We start from the raw sequence: 22,447 nt of genomic DNA, 5'->3' as shown, positions 1-22,447 counted from the left end.
GGGGGGGAGAGAGATTTAATATAATCACATGTCCTTTCAGTTGTCCCATTTTGTTTAACCATATTCTCACATCAGGATGTAATGGGTTTCACCTGTCTGCATCTGGCATCTAAACTGGGACATTATGACATTGTGCAACATCTGCTCTCCAGGACATGCAAGTACATCAACTGTCAGGTAGACACATTGTACTATTTAATAGCTGCTCTCAGTTACCACTTAAAATACTCAGCTCTGTTTCCTTTCGACTCTACATCTCAGTGGTAATTAGTCAAATATTTGTTTGAGTATGTATCAGTTTTACATTTATAGTGTAACTTGTGCTTGAGCAGGATGATGGTGGCTGGACACCCATCACCTGGGCAATCGAGCACAAGCACAAGAAAGTCTTCTACCTGTTGCTGGCAAACGGGGCAGACGTTAACATCAGAGACAAGGTAGTTTCAGACACTATTGATCTTTGCAGTGGGATATCACACTTTTTTTTACATTTTGTTCCCTTGTATGGAGAAGAAATTTTGAGTCTCAATGAAACATTGCCTTCTTTTACAGCAGCATTCAAGGCCTGCATGACGGACAACCATTCGTAATATACATGTTGTTTGATTTTAAAATTGCACACATGCATCTTAAACAATCACCATTAATTGTGCTTCATTCAGGTGACTTGTTGAAACAAAATGAAATCAGTAATACAACAGTAAATTGCAAATTTACATTTCTTTCAACAAATATATCCATTATTAAATATACGCAAACCATAGTAATATAATAAAATGCACATCTATATACAATACAATACAATACAATACATTTTTATTTATAAAGCACATTTCATTACAGAACTAAATATATCATTATTAAAGCTGAAGAAACCAAAGTCATAAAACATCATATAAAGATTTATAAAATGCAATGATGCAACTGCCAAAATTCTTTGCAAAAGTCAAAACTTTGAACCAAAAATAAAATAATGTTAGATACAGAGCATAAATACAGCAAACCGGGGAGGATTCTCATTCTTTTGAGGAAAAACAATGTCCTTCACCTGAACAGGTCTTTTGGTCACCAATGAACACTTTTCACCATTGCTGAGGACATCAGGCCACTGTGCAGGATCATCAGACCAACGAAACAGCACCTAATCTTCTCACATAATATTTCACAAGATGAAATGCAATAAAAATTGTATTTATTTTAAGACTTTTAACAAATCTTAAGCAGGGATGCCAATAATTATGGAGGGCAGTGTATGTCCAACATTTACCATTTGAAACCATTTTTGTTGACACAAAACTTGCAGCTTTCACTTATTTAGTTTCAATGGTGTAGTTTGAAGCCAATTCAAAACCTGTGAATGAGCGTTCAAATGCCTTTCATGAACACGATCAGGTAAGTATCTCCTTCAAAAAAGGCATTGATGAAGATTTAAAACAAAAAAAAAAAAGAGAACATCCATTATCTGATCCGCTTATTTACCTTTAAAAAAAAAGTAGGGGAACAAGCTTTGAAATTCCAATAATATAACAATGTATACAGACTGGGTTAACAGAGTGTTTTGTTCCTCCCGTAACATTATGTCTGCTGCAAAACTTAAATCCAAACAGGGGCGACTGTTTAAAAAACTAAAGGAAATTAGAAATACAAGGTGTGTCAGAAAAGATGGATTTCAAAGACAAACTGCAAGTGTTCCTCTACAAAATAATCCCTCTGGATGGGTTCAACTGTGATTCTTGACAGCTCTATGGTCACGGCCATATTGATGTTGTCGACCAGAGATGGGCACCTTACCCCATTTTGCCTGTCCGTCCTCCGTTCACGACCTGGGCCCCATTCTGTGATCGTCCCTCCATCCTTCTTCATAAACAATCATTCTCCATTCCCATCCGTCCTCATCCTTTCAAAGCGTTTTCGTCCCTACATTTCAACAGTCTGCCCCCCCACACACACACCCCCAAAACAAATAAAAAAGCGTCCGTGCATGACACCGTGGAAGAGATGCTAACAGCAGAGATTTCACAATTCATAAACATTATTTCAAGTTCATTAGCTGGCTATTTTCCTGTGCACATCCACTTACCGGCTAGTAGTATCGTAAGTGGATTGAATTGTTTACAACTCTTTAAGTGTCTACCAAGATGGCATTTAGCTGCCAACACAACCACGAAGTCTGTCACCAGACTATGGAGCCTGCCAGGGACATGACGGGAATAATTAAGATTGCGTTATAACTCAATACTTTGCAATATAAATCCATTATGCATTATTGCGAAATTTCACAATAGTATTATGTTATAACACAGTAAGTTTTCAGGTTATTAAATAACGCAATGTTATTTTAGGAGGAGCATAAAAGACTTCCACTTGCGGGTCGTAGCTGTAAGTGAACGGTGGCACTGGCACGAGTATGAATGACGGTTTGGAGAGATTTTCACCTTCTAGAGATGTCCCAGACAAGGACATACTTCACATGCAAAGGGATAAGGTATATACTAAATGTTAACAGTTATCAAACCAAAATTTCTAGCCACCTTTTTTCCTACACCCCATACATACCTTATCCCAGATTACACACCCAAAACAGGCTGGGCGTGTTTCTGTCAGTCGTCAGTGAAATGGGCGTACTGTGGTGTAATACATGGTATTACGTACGTTGAACCACTAGCGGGCACACGATGCCTGTGAGTACAATTTTACTACAGGGAATGCTGCATGAGAAAAAAAAAAAAAAACTCTACAATGTTGTTGCAGGCCGTTAATAAAGGTGGCTCCGTGGTATCTCAGACAAGAACAGTGGTCTTTCTTTTTAAAGTGGAAGTCAACCCAAACATATTTTTTTATGAATACGTTCTATGAAGGCCCACTAGTTGAAACAAGGCAATATTATTATGAAATATGAGTTAAGCAGCAAAATCCACCTGTTTTTAGCCATCTCTGGGAGCAGCCATTTTGTCATTTCTGTCGACTGAAAATGACATCACAGACCCTCAGGGCTCAAATAATAACTAGTCATGGCTCATCTGTTTTCTGAAGATGAGTTATTATTGGTCGTTATCTAAGTCCTGAGGGTGTGTGATGTCATTTTCAGTCAACAGAAGTGACAAAATGGCCACCCCCAGAGATGGCATAAAACAGGTGGATTACACAAACACAAACACAATATTAATCAGAATGCTAGTGGGCCTGCATAGAACATATTCTTAAAAAAATACGTCTGGGTTGCCTTCCGCTTTAAGAGAACCCAACACAACGTGTCAGTCAGTACTTGACCCGGTTAGAGAAGATTACAGGGATGGACGAAAACCTACTTCTGTCCTTGCTTAGTCCGTCCTTTTTAAAAGACTTCTCGTCCTCCGTCCACTAAATGGGCCACCTCCCGTTTCGTCCCTGGGACGGAATGCCCATCTCTGTTGTCGATGTCTTCAAAACAGATGACCTCTTTGAGCTTGGCAAGGAGGAAAGAAAAAAAAACACATTCACGGTAGGTAACCTCCCTACTTACCGGACCTGGCCGGTCGAGTGAGTAGGGAGGTTACCACGGCACGATGATGTTCTTCTCAGCCGGGAAGTGTCAGATGCTCAGGGTGTTGTAAGCAGATGCATTGCCCTAATGAAGCTGCCACGAGTTGTCCGGCCAATACTCTCGCCTCTTCTCGGAAACTCACAGTAGCAAGTTACAGGATCTCTTTGCAGTCTTTCTGATCGTTTTGGCTCACATTGTAGGGGAAAACCTTTGAGACCCACCTTATATATTTCACTTTCATTATAAAATTACTGTATGTTTATATTCGTATCTAGGTTATTATGACTTGATTATGTGATTGACGTGTATACTGTCCCTTTTATAGGAGCAGAACATCTGCCTGCATTGGGCCGCATTATCGGGGTGTGCTAATGTCACCCAGGCTTTGCTGGATGCACAGTGTGACCGTAATGCTGTCAATGTTCATGGAGACCTGCCAGTTCACATCGCTGCCAGAGAAAACCATCTGGAATGTGTGATGTGAGTATACTATTATAGCTTTATTTGGGTGTCCATGACCTAAACTGGAATTGACTTTTAGGTTAAGCAGGAAATAAGTAGGCCTATGTGAGTATGGTATTGGGATTTATTTATATTTGGGAAATGCAACAACTTAGTTTCAGGCGGTTGCAACAAGGAGGGGCAGCCAACTTTGGAGTAGAGTGATTATAATATTTTCAAGTTGGTATTTTGTGGCTTTCATATTGAAAGTGTCAACATTTGTGTAGTGCTTAGATTCCAGTTTCATTTGCAGGTTGTTTTTGTCTAATGGAGTTAATCTGAATCAGAAGAACAGAGAAGGACAAACTGCTTTGGACTGTTGCGTCAGTGGCTCAAAGGTATGGATTGCCCTTAACGCAAGCAAAAAGCTGATTGATACCAAGACGAACTGGGACTCTCTTGGCGAGCAGGTACTCATAAGGTAGGCATAAATGAAATGCTGATTTTGGTAGTAAAAAAACATAATGTTTACAGAACAATATGTGTTAAGGATGACTTTCTCTTAGCAATGGAATGGTTCCCAAAATCCACGGTTCTGTTCTTGTCAGTTTTGCAAAATAAATCAAACATAAATGTGTTGAGTATGATACACATTCAACTACTGGTAAGGCAAACACATACCGGTATGCGTTTTGGTAGCCAAAAAGAAGAGAAGACAACACAATATTGTCATTTTACTCGCGAGGAGAACAAAGGAAACTGTACAATTACAATTCCTCACAATGCTCTGATCAACCGCTCCGCCTCCTCTCTTTTTATTTTCTCAGGGTGGTCCCTAATTGTATTCATAGAAATGACTACTCTAAAGGGTGGGGGGAACATGTAGCATCACGTTCGAAGATGGTGTGGGTGTGTGGGTGTTGGTGTGTGGGTGTGGGGGGGGTGCGTGTGCGTGGGTGGGGGTGGGGGTGGGTGGGTGTGTGTGTGGGTGGGTGTGTGTGCGGGGGTGTGTGGGTGTGTGTGTGTGAAAGTTCATTGTTATTGTTATATTCTCTCCCAAGGACTCAGCGTCTTACCACGGGATGCTCTTCTAAGAGCATCATTCCTATTTTACAGCTGTGTCCTTTAACATTCCACTTCCTTCACAAATTACTTCGATTTACATGATTCAACAAGTTTATAATGCTGATGTAAAAGCTTACAATACTTATAAGAGTAAATAGGAGATAACTTATGTGCAATTATTCTACCACTTACCAAGCGGATGCTAAACAATAGGGGTCTAAATACGGATCCCTGCGGGACTCCACATGTAACATTACAAAACTCAGAAGTCACATTCCCATGAATTACACAGTGCGACCTCTCTGAGAAGTAAGAGTTAAACCAAGGGACTACTGAGCCTAAGGTACCAACACATGCTTCAAGGCGTTCTAATAGTATGTAATGATTGACAGTGTCAAAGGCAGCTTTAAGATCAAGTTAGAGTAGTATTGATGAGGTTTCGGAGTCCATAGCTAGGAGATCACTCATCACTTTAGCAAGGGCCGTCTCAGTAGAGTGGTCGGCTTTAAATCCTGACTAAAAAGTTTCATATCGATTATTAGCAGCCATATAGTCACTAAGATGTTGCGCTACAACCTTTTATGAATTTTCGCAATAAACAGAAGATTTAAAAGCGGTCTATAATTGTTGAGGTTCTCAGGATTGAGGTTTGGCCACTTAAACACATGTCGATTAAAGCGGTCTTAAAAGCTGCTGGTACAGTGCCCGAGATGAGTGATAAATTAATGGTATTTAAGACGGAGGGTCCTAAGGTTGTAAACAATTCTTTGACAAGTTTGCCAGGAAGCGGGCCGAGCACACAGGTTGTCTGTTTTGACGCACTAGTTTTGTTAGGCTTTCAAGAGATACTAATTTACAGTGAGATAGGGTTGTCAGACAATTATCAGCCATAATACCCCTGCTAACATCAGTAATCACGGAATTCAACGGGGTTTTAGGAACAGAGTCCTAAATCTCGTCCAGAATACATTAGCATTAGCATTGCAACTGTATCAAATAAATATTTTGGGTTGTTTCTATTTAGAACAATTAATCTGGAGAAATAATTAGTTTTGGCTGAAGCGAGTGCCTCTTTGTATATCAGTAAGTTCTCGCACCATGCCTGACGGAAGACCTCAAGTTTAGTCGCACGCCATTTGCGCTCTAGTTTCCTACATAATTAAGTGTGTGGTTTTCCTCAGTAAACCACGGAGTAGGCCTCTTAGGATGAGTTTTAAGTTTTAATGGTGCTACGGAGTTGTGGTGGGCGATATGGCAAAAATATCATATCAAGATTTTTTAAAAATAAAATCACGATTATGATTTTGCCATGATTCTTTTTTTACATCGTTTTTTTTTAGACTAATTTGCAGCTAAGCTTTCTCATTAGGTTTTAATTTGAATAGTACCAATTTTTATCAAAATGTGCAGTGAATGTAAACATAAAAGGTAACAACGTCAACATAAAAACGCAGCTCGTAATGCGGGTCTTGTACTTTGAGGAGTCTTTTAAACCACTCGTTTTCCACTGTTTTAATGGGAATCATGTCTTCAGCAAGGTAATACGTCACTGCCTTAGTTACTTCTTTACACTGCTTGCTCGTTTTTTCATATGGAGTGCCCTTGCTAAATGACTGTGTTACCGTGGGTTGTGTTAGCTTGGAGCTAGGCGGCTGCCTCTGGCTACCACGTGTCTGATCTCCGTTTGCTTTGGCTGCCTGTTGGCGTCGTTTTTTGGGTGCTGTCTCCGCAAGTGATTAAAAAAAAGTGGTTTGTCGTGTTGCCATCTGATGTTCGAATCGCGTCTCTGCAAACTTTGCAAATAATTGGTTTGCGAGGAAAAGCCAGACCAAATCAACACTTTGGATGTGGAGTTTCTTTTCGGGACCAACTCCGCTTCGTGGTGACTTTCCGCTATAGCTTCCCGCTATAAAAACAAACAGGGAGGCGGGGAGTGTCACGTACGGTGCACTGTGCGTGTTGTGATTGGTTGGTCGGGTATGCGTCAGCGGCTTTGAGCTGCCATAGAGCTAAACTGTATTGAATGTGTCCTGTAGACGATTAAACGATCTTTCGTCTTTATGAGATCGTCAACACGTTAAACCCCTTAGAGATCTAATATCGTCATATCGCCCACCCACCCCTACTACGGAGTCAAGCGTATTGAACAGAGCCGCATTGAAATCATTTGTGAGATTATCAATCGAACCAACATAACTCGGAAAGGAAGCAGTTGCCAGAGGCAGTATCTCAGAGAGCGCAGTGGTGTTTGAAGAACTAATATTTTGGCAGCTGTATCTTTACTGTGGTCAGGATGATGGCAATGAGCCAAGACTTTATAGATATTTATAAACTAATGGTCAGACATAACAGTAGTACAGGGAATCCTCATTTCACGAACGAGTTCCGTTCCTACACTGGCGATGTAACACGAATTTCAGCGTGTCGGATTTCACCTTTTAAAGTCGAATTTACGTCAAAACACTTTGTATAAAAAAATGAAAATACATTCAAATAAAATGCATACGATGCTGTACTTAGCATTACTGCTGAGAAGTGGATGGAGAAAGACGAGAAGAGGGCGAAAAAGGCAAATATACTGCCGGCGCACAAACAGACACGCTCGAGACAATCTGCGCATGCTCATCGCTCATTGCTCAATCGCAAGAAATGCTGGTCTTTGTAGTACAGGAAGTGCTTGTATGCGGAAGTGCGTAGTTTGTCGCGAAACCCATCGCAAATACACAAGCAGAGGTAAACAGGCTCACTTTTCGAGCGAGGTTCATTCATGTGGTGAGTGACATGAATATTGAGTGTTTTATTGACAGTTGAAAGTAACACGTGGAAATGACATCTTTTTGAGTCACTACGCAGTTCGTCGCCCTCACAGTGGCTTATTTAAATGCCGGAGCAACTCTGTCCGCTCAATCATGTAAACTGAATATTCAGAATGTTTCAGAAATCGGAATTTTTACTTTAACCCGAATACTGACCCCATGTAAATGTAGTCACTATGGTGCTGTGGACAAAATGGAGGAGGCACGGGCGTTGTAAAGTCGAAACGTCGTAGGTTGCGTACGTCGTAATTCGGGGACTGCCTGTATATGGTAATACCATTACCTTTGCGAATGCTAAACCTCGGGGTAGTACCAAATCTAAAATATTACCACTTTTGTGTGTTGCTTTATCAATTATCTGTGTGAAACCAAAAGTATCAATTATTTTCTGAAACACCACAGTAAGTGGTTTCGATGGGAGATTCATATGAATGTTAAAGTCACCCATAATCAGTATATTATCTGCATGCGTTACCAAGACAGCCACAAATTCTGAGAACTCATCTAAGAATCCAGAGTACGAACCTGGGGGACGATAAATAACTGCAAGAAAAAAATCGTAACGAGGCTGTGGATTGCATAGTGAGAACTTCAAATGTTTTAAAGGCGTTGTTAGAATGAGGGCTAATATTGAGATCAGATTCGTAAATAAGAGCTACACCCCCACCTTTCTTACGAGGGCGTGCAACATGTGAACTAATGAAGTTTGGAGGCGAGGCCTCATTTAGCGGTATAAAATTATTAGGTTTTAACCAGGTCTCACAAAAACCAATCATGTTAAGATTATGGTCTCTTATGAGGTCATTAACTAACAGGGCTTTCGAAGAAAGTGTTCTACGATTCAAAAAACAGAGTTTCACTAAAATGGGTTTATCTGAATTATTCTCCATGACAGGATTCCTAATTATAATATTAATAAGATTGCGATGCCTGGATCCTGTATTATACCTTGAGCGATTACAGTACAAGCGCGGCAGGGGGATACGACTGTTGGAATCTGGTAGTTATTTGTCGGCGCTCGAATGCTATTATTATTATTAGTAGCGCTTGTTAACACATTAAGGCCTAAAGTACCTGGCTAAACAGCTCTCCAAAACCTAAGGTCGTCTTTGGAATCACCCTCGAAAATCTTAAGTTTTGCCGGAAATTCAACACTTAAAGTAACCAATATCTCAGCCCGTGTCAGATAGAAATATCATTCCAAAAGAAATTGAAAGTTTAGACACGTGGCTTTCAAACTGGCCCAAGCTTATTAATTGTTACTGTTTCAATCGAAGATGTAAAAATAACCTTTTTTTTATCAGTACAAGAGAAGCACTATTTTTAATTTTAAAAAATCAAGTAGTAAATACCATCCTCTATTCTGTTACAAAGACGTCCATAACGTCACTGTCTACAAACATAGATCTTAACCATATATCACGTTCGACTGGTTCCACTGGTTCAAAGTCCACAATCGCGTTGTCTTTTTCACTTCGACGGCGTGCGCCATTGCTGGTGAACATTACCGACATCCTCCAAGGAGTCACGGCACTGTCACATGTAAATTCCAATGCATTTGGTTGGCTAGGAGACAGAGAATTGGATTTAAAAAATGACGTATACGGTCTCTCGGCTTTCAAGGTAGAACCACGCAACAGCGGTCACAGTTTTAGTGGTAGAAACGCGGCTATGCTCGCCTTAATGGGTTAATTTTAGCCTTACAGACTCCATACCTGTTTCTGAGTGATTGCGCTTTCCCAGTTAGGGTGAAGGCCGTCCACCTTAAGCAGGTTGAGTCGGCCCCAAAAAGAAGGCCAATTATCTACAAACTGCAGTCCCTGCTCACTACAGAAGCTAGCCAGCCACCAAAAATAAGTGGCCAGGCTAACAAAGTTAGCAGGTGATCAAATAAAATTGTAAATTATTTACATGACAGCAATATATAGTACATACACAGTTTGAGTATGGACTGTAAAGTGTATGTTTGGCTAAAGTTGTGGGCTTTCTATTATTAATACAAATTGAATATGACTGCTGGTATTTCCGGTCTCTTCTTAATATGATATCTATGGAACTTTTACTTCTTTTAGGGACATTTCTCGAGGGTATGAGACAGTTCCCATAAACTGTGTTAATGGTGTTGACAACGAGCCATATCCTGGGAACTTTAAATACATACCAGACAACTGTGTCACTTCCCCAGTGAACATCAACAAAGACATCACTCACCTGCAGGTACGATTTAGGCACTGAATGTGACAGACTATATTTGTGCTGAATATTACCACTAATGGTAATGCCGCATCTGCCAGAGTTTTATGATCTTGGATGCCCTTATTTTCGGATTTCTCCACGGGAGTAAACGGATGTACAATTTCATTTACTGTATATTGTTAATGTAATAGCTCCTTAACTGTCTCATTTAGCACTGCAGTTGCACAGATGACTGCTCATCCAGTACCTGCACTTGTGGTCAGCTCAGTCTGCAATGTTGGTATGATAGTGTAGGTTTGACACGCAAAATGTTTCCTTCGATTTATGGAGTGCACTTTGAACATCCTACTTTGAATATGTCATCAGTAATAATTATCCCAAACTGCTGTGTACGTAGGAGGGCCGCCTGTTGCTGGACTTTTGTCAGCAGGATCCTCCAGTGCTCTTTGAGTGTAATCATGCCTGCTCATGTTGGAGGACCTGCAAGAATCGAGTTGTTCAAAATGGACTAAGGTGAGACAATCGAAAAGGCTTTCAGACAATTGCCTTATACACCTGTCGAGGAGTACCTTTTTTTACTTTTTTAATGGTTCTAGGTTTCTAATTCTCCATAGAATCCTACAGGATATCTCACTGAATATCTTATACTGTATTGGGGTGTAAATCGCTCGCCACCTCACAATTTGAATTGATTACATATCAGATGGCTCTGATTATGTTTATTATGCATGCATATTTTTTCAGATATTTTTTTTTTCCTTATGTAGACTGCTTATAACTTTTAGAACAACATTTGGGCTCTACTATGTGGACAACTCGCGGCTTGCTGCGCTGTGTTTTTTGTTGTTGTTTTGTATTTTCTGAGCGACATTACAGGTAAGTGCAGTATTTAACGGCAGCAAGCACGACAATCACGGTCAAGTATTTGCAATCTGAGTTACATTGGCATGCCGTGGAGTGAGAATCACCTACTCACAGGAGCCTCTAGTGGATTTGCGGGCCGGTTCCTTGGTTCAACAAGCGAAACCTTCTTCCCTGAATGGAATACCTTAGTTTCTATCGTGGAATCACGGCAGGTGCATTCATAGGAAAAGGGCATACAGAGGAGTGGGGCTGTCACTATCAAATCTTGTTTAGAATCGATTATCATATCGATTATTATAATCAATAATCGAAGAATCCGATGGATTTCAACTCACTGTCAGGGAACGGTCACATCCGGGTGGGCCGCTAGGCAAGATTCTTTATGTCGATTCACAACCACGGTTCTAGGTTGTCAGGAAGGTCATCCGGTGTAAAAAACTGTGCCAAACATCATCACTGTGGTTACCACTGACAGGGTAAAGTTGACTGACTTGCAGTTAGGGTTGTTCCGATGATGTTTTTTCAGGTCCAAATCTTTTGATTTTGAGATCTGTGATCTGCCGATACCCTGATGTGATACCAATTCGAGTCCCGATCCAATACGTTGGCAATGCATTAAGAAAAAAAAGTGTGCATCCGATTTTTCTGAATATAGAAATATATATACATCGTGTATGCTATATGTTGTTATATATATTTATATTTTATGGACCATTCCACCAAATCAGTGCCCCTTTCTTTTTGTAATACTCAAAATAAACTCAACGGTTTATATTTTTTCCCTCTTTTTTTTTTTTAAGCACAAAATTTGAAGATACACATATTGAAAAACTCATTGTGCATTGCTTCATCTCAGAACTTGTTTTATCATGTCAGTTTTTTGTACTGAAACTCTTAGTGGGTTTAAGCCATTACATTTACACAAATTGAATGCTAACTTTAAACATAATACATATCAATGTGTAGGACACTTTGTAAAAATGTATTTTCATGTTATTGCCTGGGCATGGAAATGGAACCAATTTGGTTGAATGGCCCATATAAGCATTACCATAGAATGAGGGATTTCTCAGTTTGACACATTTGATTTAATGGTAAACAATAACTTAACATCGTTATTTAAAGGCTTGTGCAGGCTAAAATAAATGGCCCATGCAGCTCCGTACATGCGTGACTTCTACAAACGACGCTATTGATTTATGACCTCGTTAAATGCAACCAGTGGGGAAGCTTGATTGTCAGTAAATAATTTACAGTCGTTAAACTTCTATTTGAAGTTACGTCACTGGACGTACGTGTCACAATTGCACAAGCTATGAAGACAAGCTTACCACTCTGTCTCTGCCTTGCTCACTGCTATCCGCAGCGGAGGAGAGTGACTACAAACTACATTGTGCCGAAAAAAAAAGTCACACCACTGTGTTATATAAAACTAAGACACTACTGTACTATATGGCAATATATTTGCACATTTGGATTCTTTTGTAGCTTTTTGACCCTTTAAATGTTCAGAAAATAATAAAAACCGATCTTTCTCACCCAATACCGGATCAGCTGAAAATCACGTGATCGGCCCCGATTTCCGATCACGTGATTGGATCGGGACAGCCATACTTGCAGTATTTTATTGCTTGCAGTATCAATTTTCCACTAGTAGATGGTGCTAAAAGACAGTCATGAGGATGTGCTGACTGCACAGCATTACCCATTTGCTGGAAATGTCTGTATGGACACCATAACATATAGGACCTGCCAAGTTGGCCTGTGTTGGCCTGTTTTCTTGTGGTTGATTTGTTGATTTATTTATTTATTTATTTATTTATTTATTTAGAAATCCCAGCCCTACAGAGTAGGATTATGAAAGAGAAGAAGGAGGTGACGTTGGAGGCTGCCAGTACCTGCAATTACTCTTTCCAATGTGGTCGTTATGCAACAAAATAACTGAACTTTCAGCACTCAAACTTGACTACCGGCAGGCTGGTCTCTCTTGCTTCACGGACCCATAGATGTCAAAAGAAATAACCAAGATAACTGGGCGCAAAGATTGAAACCTATCTGCCCCTCTCCCAGCATACAGACTCTTTTGACAAGAAGGCGGTGCAACACCTGTTGCTACTGTGGAAACTCACGAGCTTTGATATCAGGCAGGGCATTTTAAGAGCTGTGTAAAAGCCACTTAAAGAATCTGGACACATTTTTTGCATTATTCCCTGGTTCAGCTTGACTTTTGTCAACGACAAATCAAAGCCTTCCCAGATGATCATCAGTCAAGCAAGCGAATTAACTGGCAAAACTCAGAATCAACTGCGAGCAGCTATAAAGGGCCCTTGCAGCCCTGGCCATGTTGGGGTACTGGCACATTGGAATTGGAATTTTTGGAAACTGAAACTACTTCAATAAAATATGACCTCTTTAGAAGGCCAAAAATTTGGCAAATTTCTAAAGAAAATTCAAAATGTCAGACTTCCTGCTGAGTTTAGAGTAGGGCTCCAGAGACTTTTTAGAGAATAGAATATCCTACTTTCGGCAAACCTTTTGACAAGTGTGATGTCACAGGACGTCCTGCCTTAACCATGCCCATTTATGACGTCATATCCTCTTTAGGCCCCGATAACATCATTTTGTAGTCCAGGAAGTGACATAATTTTGTAGTCCATAAGTCCCCGCTCTTTATGGCGTTGTATCCGGTTAAAATCCCGCCCCTTAGTAGTCCCAAATCAATCAGGAAGTGACGTCATTTTGTAGTCCAAATTAACCATCAAGTGAAACCATTTTGTAGTCCAGAAATTCTGTCCCGAGCCACGCCCAATACGTGACCTAATTTCCGGTCGGCCATTTTACGTGGCCATACATCATTTCTGGTCGGCCATTTTGCGTTGCCATGCATCATTTTCCGGTCGGCCATTTTACGTTGCCATGCATCATTTCCGGTCGGCCATTTTGCGGTGTCATGCGTCATTTTTTCCGGTCGGCCATTTTATGTTGCCATACATCATTTCCGGTCGGCCATTTTGCGTTGCCATGCATCATTTTCCGGTCGGCCATTTTGCGTTGCCATGCATCATTTTCCGGTCGGCCATTTTGCGTTGCCATACGTCATGTCCTGTCTGCCATTTTGCGTTGCCATGCATAATTTCCGGTTGGCCATTTTACGTTGTCATGCATCATTTTTTCCGGTCGGCCATTTTACGTTGCCATACGTCACGTCCTGTCCGCCATTTTCCGTTGCCATGCATCATTTTTTCCGGTCGGCCATTTTACGTTGCCATACGTCACGTCCTGTCGGCCATTTTGCGTTGCCATGGCTGCCACCATGTTTGTAGGCATGCCCAAATAAGGATATGGATGACATCATGCTTCCGCCTCAGCGAAGATCACGAAGAACATGTCCGGGCATGTTTTGAACGGTGATGTCACCCCGGGTATTTGTCCAGACATGTCCTGGATGACCGCCATGTTTGTAGGCCCTTCTGGCATGCCCAAATAAGGATATGGATGAGATCATGCTTCCGCCTCGTTCAAAGTAACGGGGAAACAAGTACAGACATATTTTTTAGACCCTGTAACATGAACCTCATTGTATCACCTCAGGTATTTGTCCAGACATGTTTTTTTTTTTCAAGACCCCTCCCCTCATCTAAGGGGTGCTAACATACGCTCGGGTCTAATCAGAAAGTAAAACAGATCTTCCTGAGAGCATCATGATTGAAGGAACATGTGTCTCTATTCATAAAGGCGGAAGCATGATGTCATCCATATCCTTATTTGGGCATGCCTACAAACATGGTGGCAGCCGTGACGTATGGCAACGGAAAATGGCCGACAGGACGTGACGTATGGCAACGTAAAATGGCCGACCGGAAAAAATTACGCATTGCAACACAAAATGGCCGACCAGAAATTATGCATGGCAGCGTAAAATAGCGGACAGGACATGACGTATGGCAACGTAAAATGGCCGACCGGAAACGGCGCATAGCCACGTAAAATGGTCGACCGGAAATGAGGTCACGGATTGGACGTGGCTCGGGGCGGAATTTCCGGACTACAAAATGATTTCACGTCCTGGTTAATTTGGACTACAAAATGATGTCACTTCCTGGTAAGATTAGGACTACAAAGTAACACCATCAGGGCCGGGGCCTAAAGCGGATATGAAGTCATAAAATGGCCGTTAAGTCGGGACTTCCTCTGACGTCACACCTGTCAAGTAGGATATTCTATTCTCTCTTTTTGTAGGTCTTGGGAGGTTACATATTTGCCAACATTTGGTAGATCTTGGTGAAACGTTCAACTGGAGCTGTTTTGGTGAAAATGTTTCAAGGGCGCAACTAAGCCTTTTTTAACTGCACAATAAATTAAAATATTGATTATTTTTGCCAGGCATGATGTGTGTGAAATGTTTCACATGTTTTCATGAAAGTCACACCATGGAGAAAGAAAAGAAAAAGCAAGAAAAGCCTGGCGTGGTCTCATCAGCAAATATGGTAACACTGTACCACCCCAAAGAAGGGTGCGACCAAATCTGAAAAAGTTGGTCGCGCCAGTGCTACCAGTGCATAAATTAGTGTAGAGCCCTGCTGGGTTCACACTGCAGGGCAAGATGCCCTGTTTGGATTTTTTCTTGAGTCCCATTTTTTTTGTTTGTTTGTTTTTTGGTGAGTTATACCTTTTGGATAGCTAATAAAATGCCACATAGCACATGGAATAATATAAATTTCATAATCTCTTTCAATTATTGTTTTCTTCTGGCCTCTCTCTGGTAAGATTTTTTTTTAAAACTGTCTAATTAAATTATGTAACTTTTTGTTCCTAGAGTCCGACTTCAGCTCTTCAAAACAGAGAAAATGGGCTGGGGAGTGAGAGCCATGCAGGATGTCCCTCAGGGGACATTTATTTGCGAGTGAGGAAAATATCTCTAACCTAACACAATGAATTCTATACTTATTTTGGAACACATATATATATATATATATATATATATATATATATATATATATATATATATATATATATAATTTTCCCTTTCCATTTTTTGCAGGTATGTTGGTGAGATCATAACTGACACAGAGGCTAACACAAGAGAGAATGATTCTTTCCTCTTTACACTTAACGATAAGGTGGGTTGACACTTGGAGTAGTTGCAACTACACCCTTCTCTGGGGAAGACCAAATGCACATTCAGTTTGTTATTGCCTAAAATTAGGCTTCGGTACCTTGCGGTCAGTGGCCTACAATCAGGTTAGTGTTGTTGTCTGAGGCACTGGAAGTGGGAGTGCCTTCTTATTTTAGTCTGCACTCTGGACCACAGCGTTTTGGAACAGCTGGAGATTCTTTAGCGACTTGCTGCAGCAACCTGCTAGGAGAATGTTAAAATATGTCAGTCACACTTTGGATAAGAAAGGACTGGACCTCAGTCAGTCATTTCCTTGTCAGTGGACTTGTTCCATAAAGGGACATATTCTCCCATTCGCCTTTAAAGGAGAAGTCAACCCAAACTTTTTTTTTCCAAGAATATGTTCTATGCAGGCCCACAAGTTGAAACAAGGCAATATGATTAATACAATGCAATACCATACCATTTGATTTATACAGCGCATTTCATAGAGCTGTAACAAAGCACTTTCTAAACAAAACAATAAATAAAAAACACAATAAAAGGCTGTGATACATGTATTAATAAATATATTTATAAATGATATGAAATAAAAATATAAATGAATAAAGCCAATAAATTAACATAAAACACTATATACAATTGACACCGGAAAAGAGCCTTAAATTACAGGTCTGATCAGAAGCCATATGAAATATAAGTTAAGCAGCAAAATCCACCCGTTTTTTGCCATCTCAAGGGGTGGCCATTTTGTCTTTTTGTCAACTGAAAATGACATCACAGACCCTTAGGGCTCAGATAACGACCGGTACTAGTCCGCGGCCCGGTGGTTGGGGACCCCTGATATTGACGACGCGCTTGCGGACTTTAAAGCCATGGAACCAGCCAAACGTGATATATGGTTAAGGTATATGTTCGTGGACAATGACGATTTCAACGTCTTTGTGAGAGAATACAACATGGTAATTACCACTCAATTGTTTTTGTATTAAAAATAGTGCTTCACTTGCATCTTCGATTGAAACAGTAAAGATGAATAAACGCGGGCCTGTGTGAAAGCCACATGTCTAAGCTCTCAAATTCTTCTGGAATCATGTTTCTATCTGCTACAGAGGCTGAGATACTCATTATTTTGTAGGTGTTCAATTTCCGCAAAAATGTCAGGTTTTCAAGGGTGACTCCAATGACGGCCATAGGTTTTAGAGAGATGTCTCACGAGGGGCTTCAAGGCTTTAATGGGTTAAGCACATGATAGAATATGCCCCTTAATGATCAACTCACGCTACGTTGTCCCGTAACGTTAAGTAAATATACTGGCCTTTGTGAGGGAAAGCAGTTGAGAAAATTGATGGATGTTTGAAGTCCGTCACGTTGGAATACTTTCAAGCAAAAATTGTCAGTTTTGGTCATACCACAACTTTTCATTTCATTCCAGACTTTAATTTGGCCATTTTAAAACCGCCATTTTGTTTTTTGGGACATTCCAAGGTGTGCTTGCCTGAATGTTTTGCTTTTGTTGCCCCTCTGATTAACCCAAGAGGGCTCCAAGTGTGAAGGCACGAAATGAGAGCGGACATTCCCCTGCCCAATTATCTGGTTGGCAAAATTGAATGCTTGCTAGTTTAGATGAAAGACACCATTTTCTTGAATGAATTTAGTTTGAGCCCTACTTTTAGATTGGATCCGCTCTCTCGTCCTCTGTGATAGCACGGTCTCAGAGTTGGAGGCGCTGGCTGCCATCTGGTGGTGAACACTTATTACAGTTGAAAACTGCTTGAACATTCTTAGTTTCAAAAATGAGTCGAGGGCCATTTCCAGCGTGGGTGGCCCACCATTTGCGGAGTAAAGTACATTTTCCCAACCTGATTGTTGAATTTGATTAGCTTTTGACTTGATTTGACAGTTCGATTGTGTTCTCTAACCACGTCAAGAACACAGTCAACATTGATCATGTCAAGATTTTTGTCTTTGTCATCCTATGCAGGTAGATGACATACATTGCATCGACGCAGCACTTTTTGGTAACATTGGCCGCTTCATTAACCATCTGTGTGAGCCCAACCTATTGGCCGTCAAGGTGTTCACCATGCATCAGGATTTACGCTTCCCTCGGATTGCTTTCTTCTCCAGCAGAAGCATTAAAGCTGGTGACCAGATCGGGTCAGTGATCGAACTTGAATTTGAGTCTGTTGAGCACCTTCTGACCTGGTAACTGTGTCCATTCTTGAAACAGTGCTGAAATGAACCTGAATGAACATCTTCGGAAGGAATTTTTGTGTGGCTTGTTATTTAGAATGTTGGTACGAAGAGAGAACATCACATTTCATTAACTGTCATCCTCAGGTTTGACTATGGTGATCGCTACTGGATGGTGAAGAGTAAATACTTGAGCTGCGAGTGCGGTTCACCCAAGTGTCGCTACTACTTTGGCAGATCGACGCCGGTGACCACATCGTAGGGCGGCGGGAGTTTCTCTTCCTCTCTCTTTCTGTACATTCGACATGTACTCTTTGCCATAGCGCTGGCGTCGGGTCCAAACCTCCTGTCAAAAGTTGGTACGTTTCATTTTTTCACAAATCTTTACTATTGCTCTGTCCATGCGTGTGCGTGTGTTATTTTTTCTACAAATTATTGGCTACTCTCTTTGATGATGCAATGTTGATGGTTGAACAAACTTTTTGGGGGGGTCCTCTGACAGTATATCTGCAATGTGACACCTTGCATCTTCAAAGTATTCACACTGCGTCACTCTTTCCACATTTTGTTACAGCCTCATCTTAAACTGGAATATTTTGTTTTCCGTCATTATTCTACACACAATACCCCATAATGATGGGGTTTTGTTGTTGTTGTTGTTTTTCTCTTCGAGTTTATTAAAAATTAAAAAAAACTAAGAAATCACATCAGTAAATTGTAACAGAGTACTTTGTGTCTCCCTAGACATATTTCTGACACTGATTTAAAAAATGTTTGACCTTTTTTCGAGCGCATGAATTTTTTGAGATATTTGAAGTTTTTGTTTTTAAGTTTGACCTACAAAAGCGTGTACAATACGGATTTTACCATGCGTTGTAATTTATAGTGATTGACGTTTTAGACAAAAATTCCATCTGTTGCCGAAGCTAACTAACTCTTAATTCATAAATATTACTACATACATATTATGGAAATGATGTGATGTGCTAGATCACATATGTCAAAGTCAAGGTCTGCGGGCCACATCCGGCCCGCGAGAAGGTTTTCTACGACCCATGGGATGATATTGCTTTATTATTAGATCCGGCCCGCAACAACCCGGTGTGTGTAGCAGATCTGATTGCGTCCTTCGCGCCTGCCGAAAACGTCACGCTTTAAAATATATTGTAGCGACTTCAAAGTACACGCTGTCAGATGTAGTTTAATTATCATGTTTTTATTAGTCCAACCGGCTAATAAGGGCCGCAGCCGACGCCAATACAGTACGACAACCGTTCAGTCAAAAAAGAGCAACGGCTCTCCTCTTCGTCCTCCGCTACTCTCGCTCGCATGCCCTCCCATCCAGCGAGCCGCACAATGCATTCATCAACCTCGGAAACAAAACAACTTGGAAAGACACAAATTCGACCACAACACAGATAACCCAATTCGTTGCACTATTTCTGTAATATATTTCTTTGCATCAATGTTTGCCACCCCATGGCTGTTCTACATGCTGACTGAAGACTTCTCGTCACTTTTCGTGGCTTTCAGAATCGGATTGTGGTGAAAAATTATTTGAAGTAAAACACACTTTATTAGAAATACTTCATGTTAGAAATCTCACATTTTATTATTAGTAATTTTTGGCATTTGATAAATTCATTGAGTTTCGACGTAGTGCTGAGATGTCCCACACTGTGAGCAGGCATGAACGCTATTCGAGCGCTAAGTGTTGATAGTGAGTGACTTTTTTTTCTCTTTCCTCCTTCGACACAGCTCGTAGTTTGTTCATGCCAGCAAACTCAGTAGTTGCAGATTTCCCGTGTTTCACCACGTTTGTTGTTGTGTGTAAATGTTAAAAGGTGAGTTTAATCATTTGAGTTCGTGTCAGGTAACTGCTCTTACATAATAGCCTAGATATGTTCTCGTGAGTGATGTCACATTGATGAACACTAGTTAGTTATTTCGGCTAGTATGCTTCCTATTCTAGTGATGAAACGTGTGAATGTGTATTGTATGTACAGTATTGTTTGGCTGATTAATTTCTTAACACAGTGAATTGTAATGTTTAGGCATATTGTTAACAAATGGATATGCATTGGATGATGTTGCTTGGTTATTCTTTGTCTGTGTTGTTGCAGACCACAATAAATAGACGTGTCAAGTGGAATACGGACCTGTGTTTTCTGACAGGATCACCCACATTCATACCTTGTCACTCTAAATAGGGTCAGCTGGAGACATCATACCAATCATATGATCCTCTCCGTTTTACTTCACATTATGTACAGTTCATACAATCTTGCAGCCCGAGTCAACCAGAAAATTGTTTCCAGTTTGGCAGGAGAAATGCAAACGGAAGTGACGTACGAGCTGCCTCGCAAAAGTAGCAGTAATGTACTTTATTTTATTTTTTATTTAGTAACTCAGAAGATAAAAACACAACAGCCAGGGGGGTAACAAACATAGACGCAAAGAAATATATTACAGATATGTAAAGCGTGACATCAACAGCAGGCACGAAGGACCCGATCCAATCTGGACATTTTAAAAAATTTCAATGAACATTCTATCAGTCTAGCTCTCGGCTTGTAGCAAAAATGTTTTATTTGGCCCTCCGTCCATTTGACTTTGACACCCCTGTGCTGGATAAACGAGGGCAGTTTCATAATTGCTGCCCAAAAAAGAAAAAAAGAAAAAATAATCTAGGAAAGTGTACTTGCATCTCTGATTTAAAAATGTTGTTCATATTTGTTGACCATTGTTATTTTACTTTGAAGATATATGTTTTGCTGAGTTTGTATTATATATTGGACAGCGTTTAAGACTAAAATAACTTCATTTTACTCATGATCACTACACCGAGCCTACCACCTGTTCCGTGGGTCTGCAGTAATTGGTCTTTAATTTTGTAAAATGCATTGGGCCACTTATTAAAAATAAAAACGTTTTGATCATAAAAATCGTATGGTTGTTGCCTACATTGTTTTCGCATACAGTGCGATTTTCTTTTTGTTTTTTTTGTTTTGTTTTTCAGGTCCAGAAATATATTTAAGATTTTCACATTTTTCAGATCCACAAATATGTGCGCCTTTTTCACGTTTCTAATGTTGTGTGTGGATTAATCATGACTTATCATTTGTAAATATCCTATTCTGCCTTTGGGGATCAGCGAACACACGCGTTTTGTATTTGGCAGAAGCGTTGCGCCATTTCACGATATTCACACACTAGTCTCAGAGGTTAGGCTAGAATGCAGTGTTGCCGTCTCCAGAGAACGGGAACGAGCCATTTCCTGTTTCTCAGGAGACAAAACACAATCTTGGCTTGTTTTGCTTTCACACAGAAGACTTTCTTCTCTCTGTCCGCTGCTGCACTGACGTAGAAGACGAGGTAGCAGCATAAGAAGGACGGAATATCTTAGGCTCTTCTCATGTCTCTAATGCACGGACTTGCATGTGAATCACGGACTTGAATGGACTATCAGTAGGCCCCTCGCAGCCGAAGCGAGATGGCAGCCAACTTACGATGCCACTGTTACTGACAATTTTGATTTATTTTGCTGAAAACACAGTATCAGTGTATATTATGTGCTAGGAGCCCTGTATGGAGTAAGAAGAACCTATCAAAGAACAAAGTCACTGTTTGCATCTCAGTACCGGAGGTCCTCGGGTTACAAACGAGTTCCGTTCCTGCCCTGGCGACGTAACCCCGGTTTCCGCATAAATCGGAATTGACGCTTCAATAGTCCCTAAATCTCGAAATAAATATCCGATGTTCGTCGGCATCTCGCCTTTCTCCGACCTTTTGGTGATATCCAGTTTAGTTTCCATCGTAATGGCTTTCCCTTTGGCTGGGCCAGCATTGCTAGAAGATCCTGCTTTCTTTTTTTCACACACACTATGGGGCTGGGACAAAATGGCGGACGAGACTCAGCCATTGTAAAGTCCAAACAGCGTAGGTCGAGTACCGCCTAACCCGAAGACCTCCTGTATTGTGAATTTTAACTGACTGAGCTTACACAGTGGCGTTTTCGCCATAGAGACAGATAAGGTGAAAAGGCTTCCCGAGAAATCAATAGATTCGTTGGGCTTGCTTAGCAATTGGCAACGTAAGATGGCTTGATGGCCACCAGTGGCTTCATTTTTCTCGACAGCGAGTAAGCGGCATTATAATGCATTCAAGGAAGGTGTGAAGTTGGACTCCGTGCAGAAAAAGTGCACAAGAACGCCCCCTTTGAACTGGGAG

General features: G+C 40.7%; 1 protein-coding gene and 1 pseudogene across 1 annotated transcript in view; one reads left to right on the top strand and one right to left on the bottom strand.

Annotated features, from left to right (window-relative positions):
- The window catches only part of LOC147148002 (histone-lysine N-methyltransferase EHMT1-like), a 57,247-nt gene extending 36,878 nt beyond the window's left edge, over positions 1 to 20,369 (top strand). The window contains exons 12-22 of the mRNA XM_086031350.1: positions 76 to 177; positions 333 to 437; positions 3,849 to 4,003; positions 4,278 to 4,445; positions 9,918 to 10,062; positions 10,254 to 10,331; positions 10,439 to 10,554; positions 15,722 to 15,808; positions 15,947 to 16,025; positions 18,006 to 18,181; positions 18,365 to 20,369. Of these exons, the coding sequence (XP_085887476.1) occupies positions 76 to 177; positions 333 to 437; positions 3,849 to 4,003; positions 4,278 to 4,445; positions 9,918 to 10,062; positions 10,254 to 10,331; positions 10,439 to 10,554; positions 15,722 to 15,808; positions 15,947 to 16,025; positions 18,006 to 18,181; positions 18,365 to 18,479 (1,326 nt within the window). The 3' untranslated portion in view covers positions 18,480 to 20,369. The remainder of the gene's footprint in view (positions 1 to 75; positions 178 to 332; positions 438 to 3,848; positions 4,004 to 4,277; positions 4,446 to 9,917; positions 10,063 to 10,253; positions 10,332 to 10,438; positions 10,555 to 15,721; positions 15,809 to 15,946; positions 16,026 to 18,005; positions 18,182 to 18,364) is intronic.
- LOC147148003 (uncharacterized) lies at positions 7,070 to 8,735 on the bottom strand (annotated as a pseudogene).
- Positions 20,370 to 22,447: the final 2,078 nt, after the last annotated feature.

Source organism: Filicampus tigris, chromosome 5 (genome assembly GCF_054856515.1).
Source record: "Filicampus tigris isolate MCC_2025a chromosome 5, RoL_Ftig_1.0, whole genome shotgun sequence".
NCBI lineage: Eukaryota > Metazoa > Chordata > Actinopteri > Syngnathiformes > Syngnathidae > Filicampus > Filicampus tigris.
Note: the sequence above shows the minus strand (reverse complement) of the source record. Positions and strands in the feature narration are given on the sequence as shown.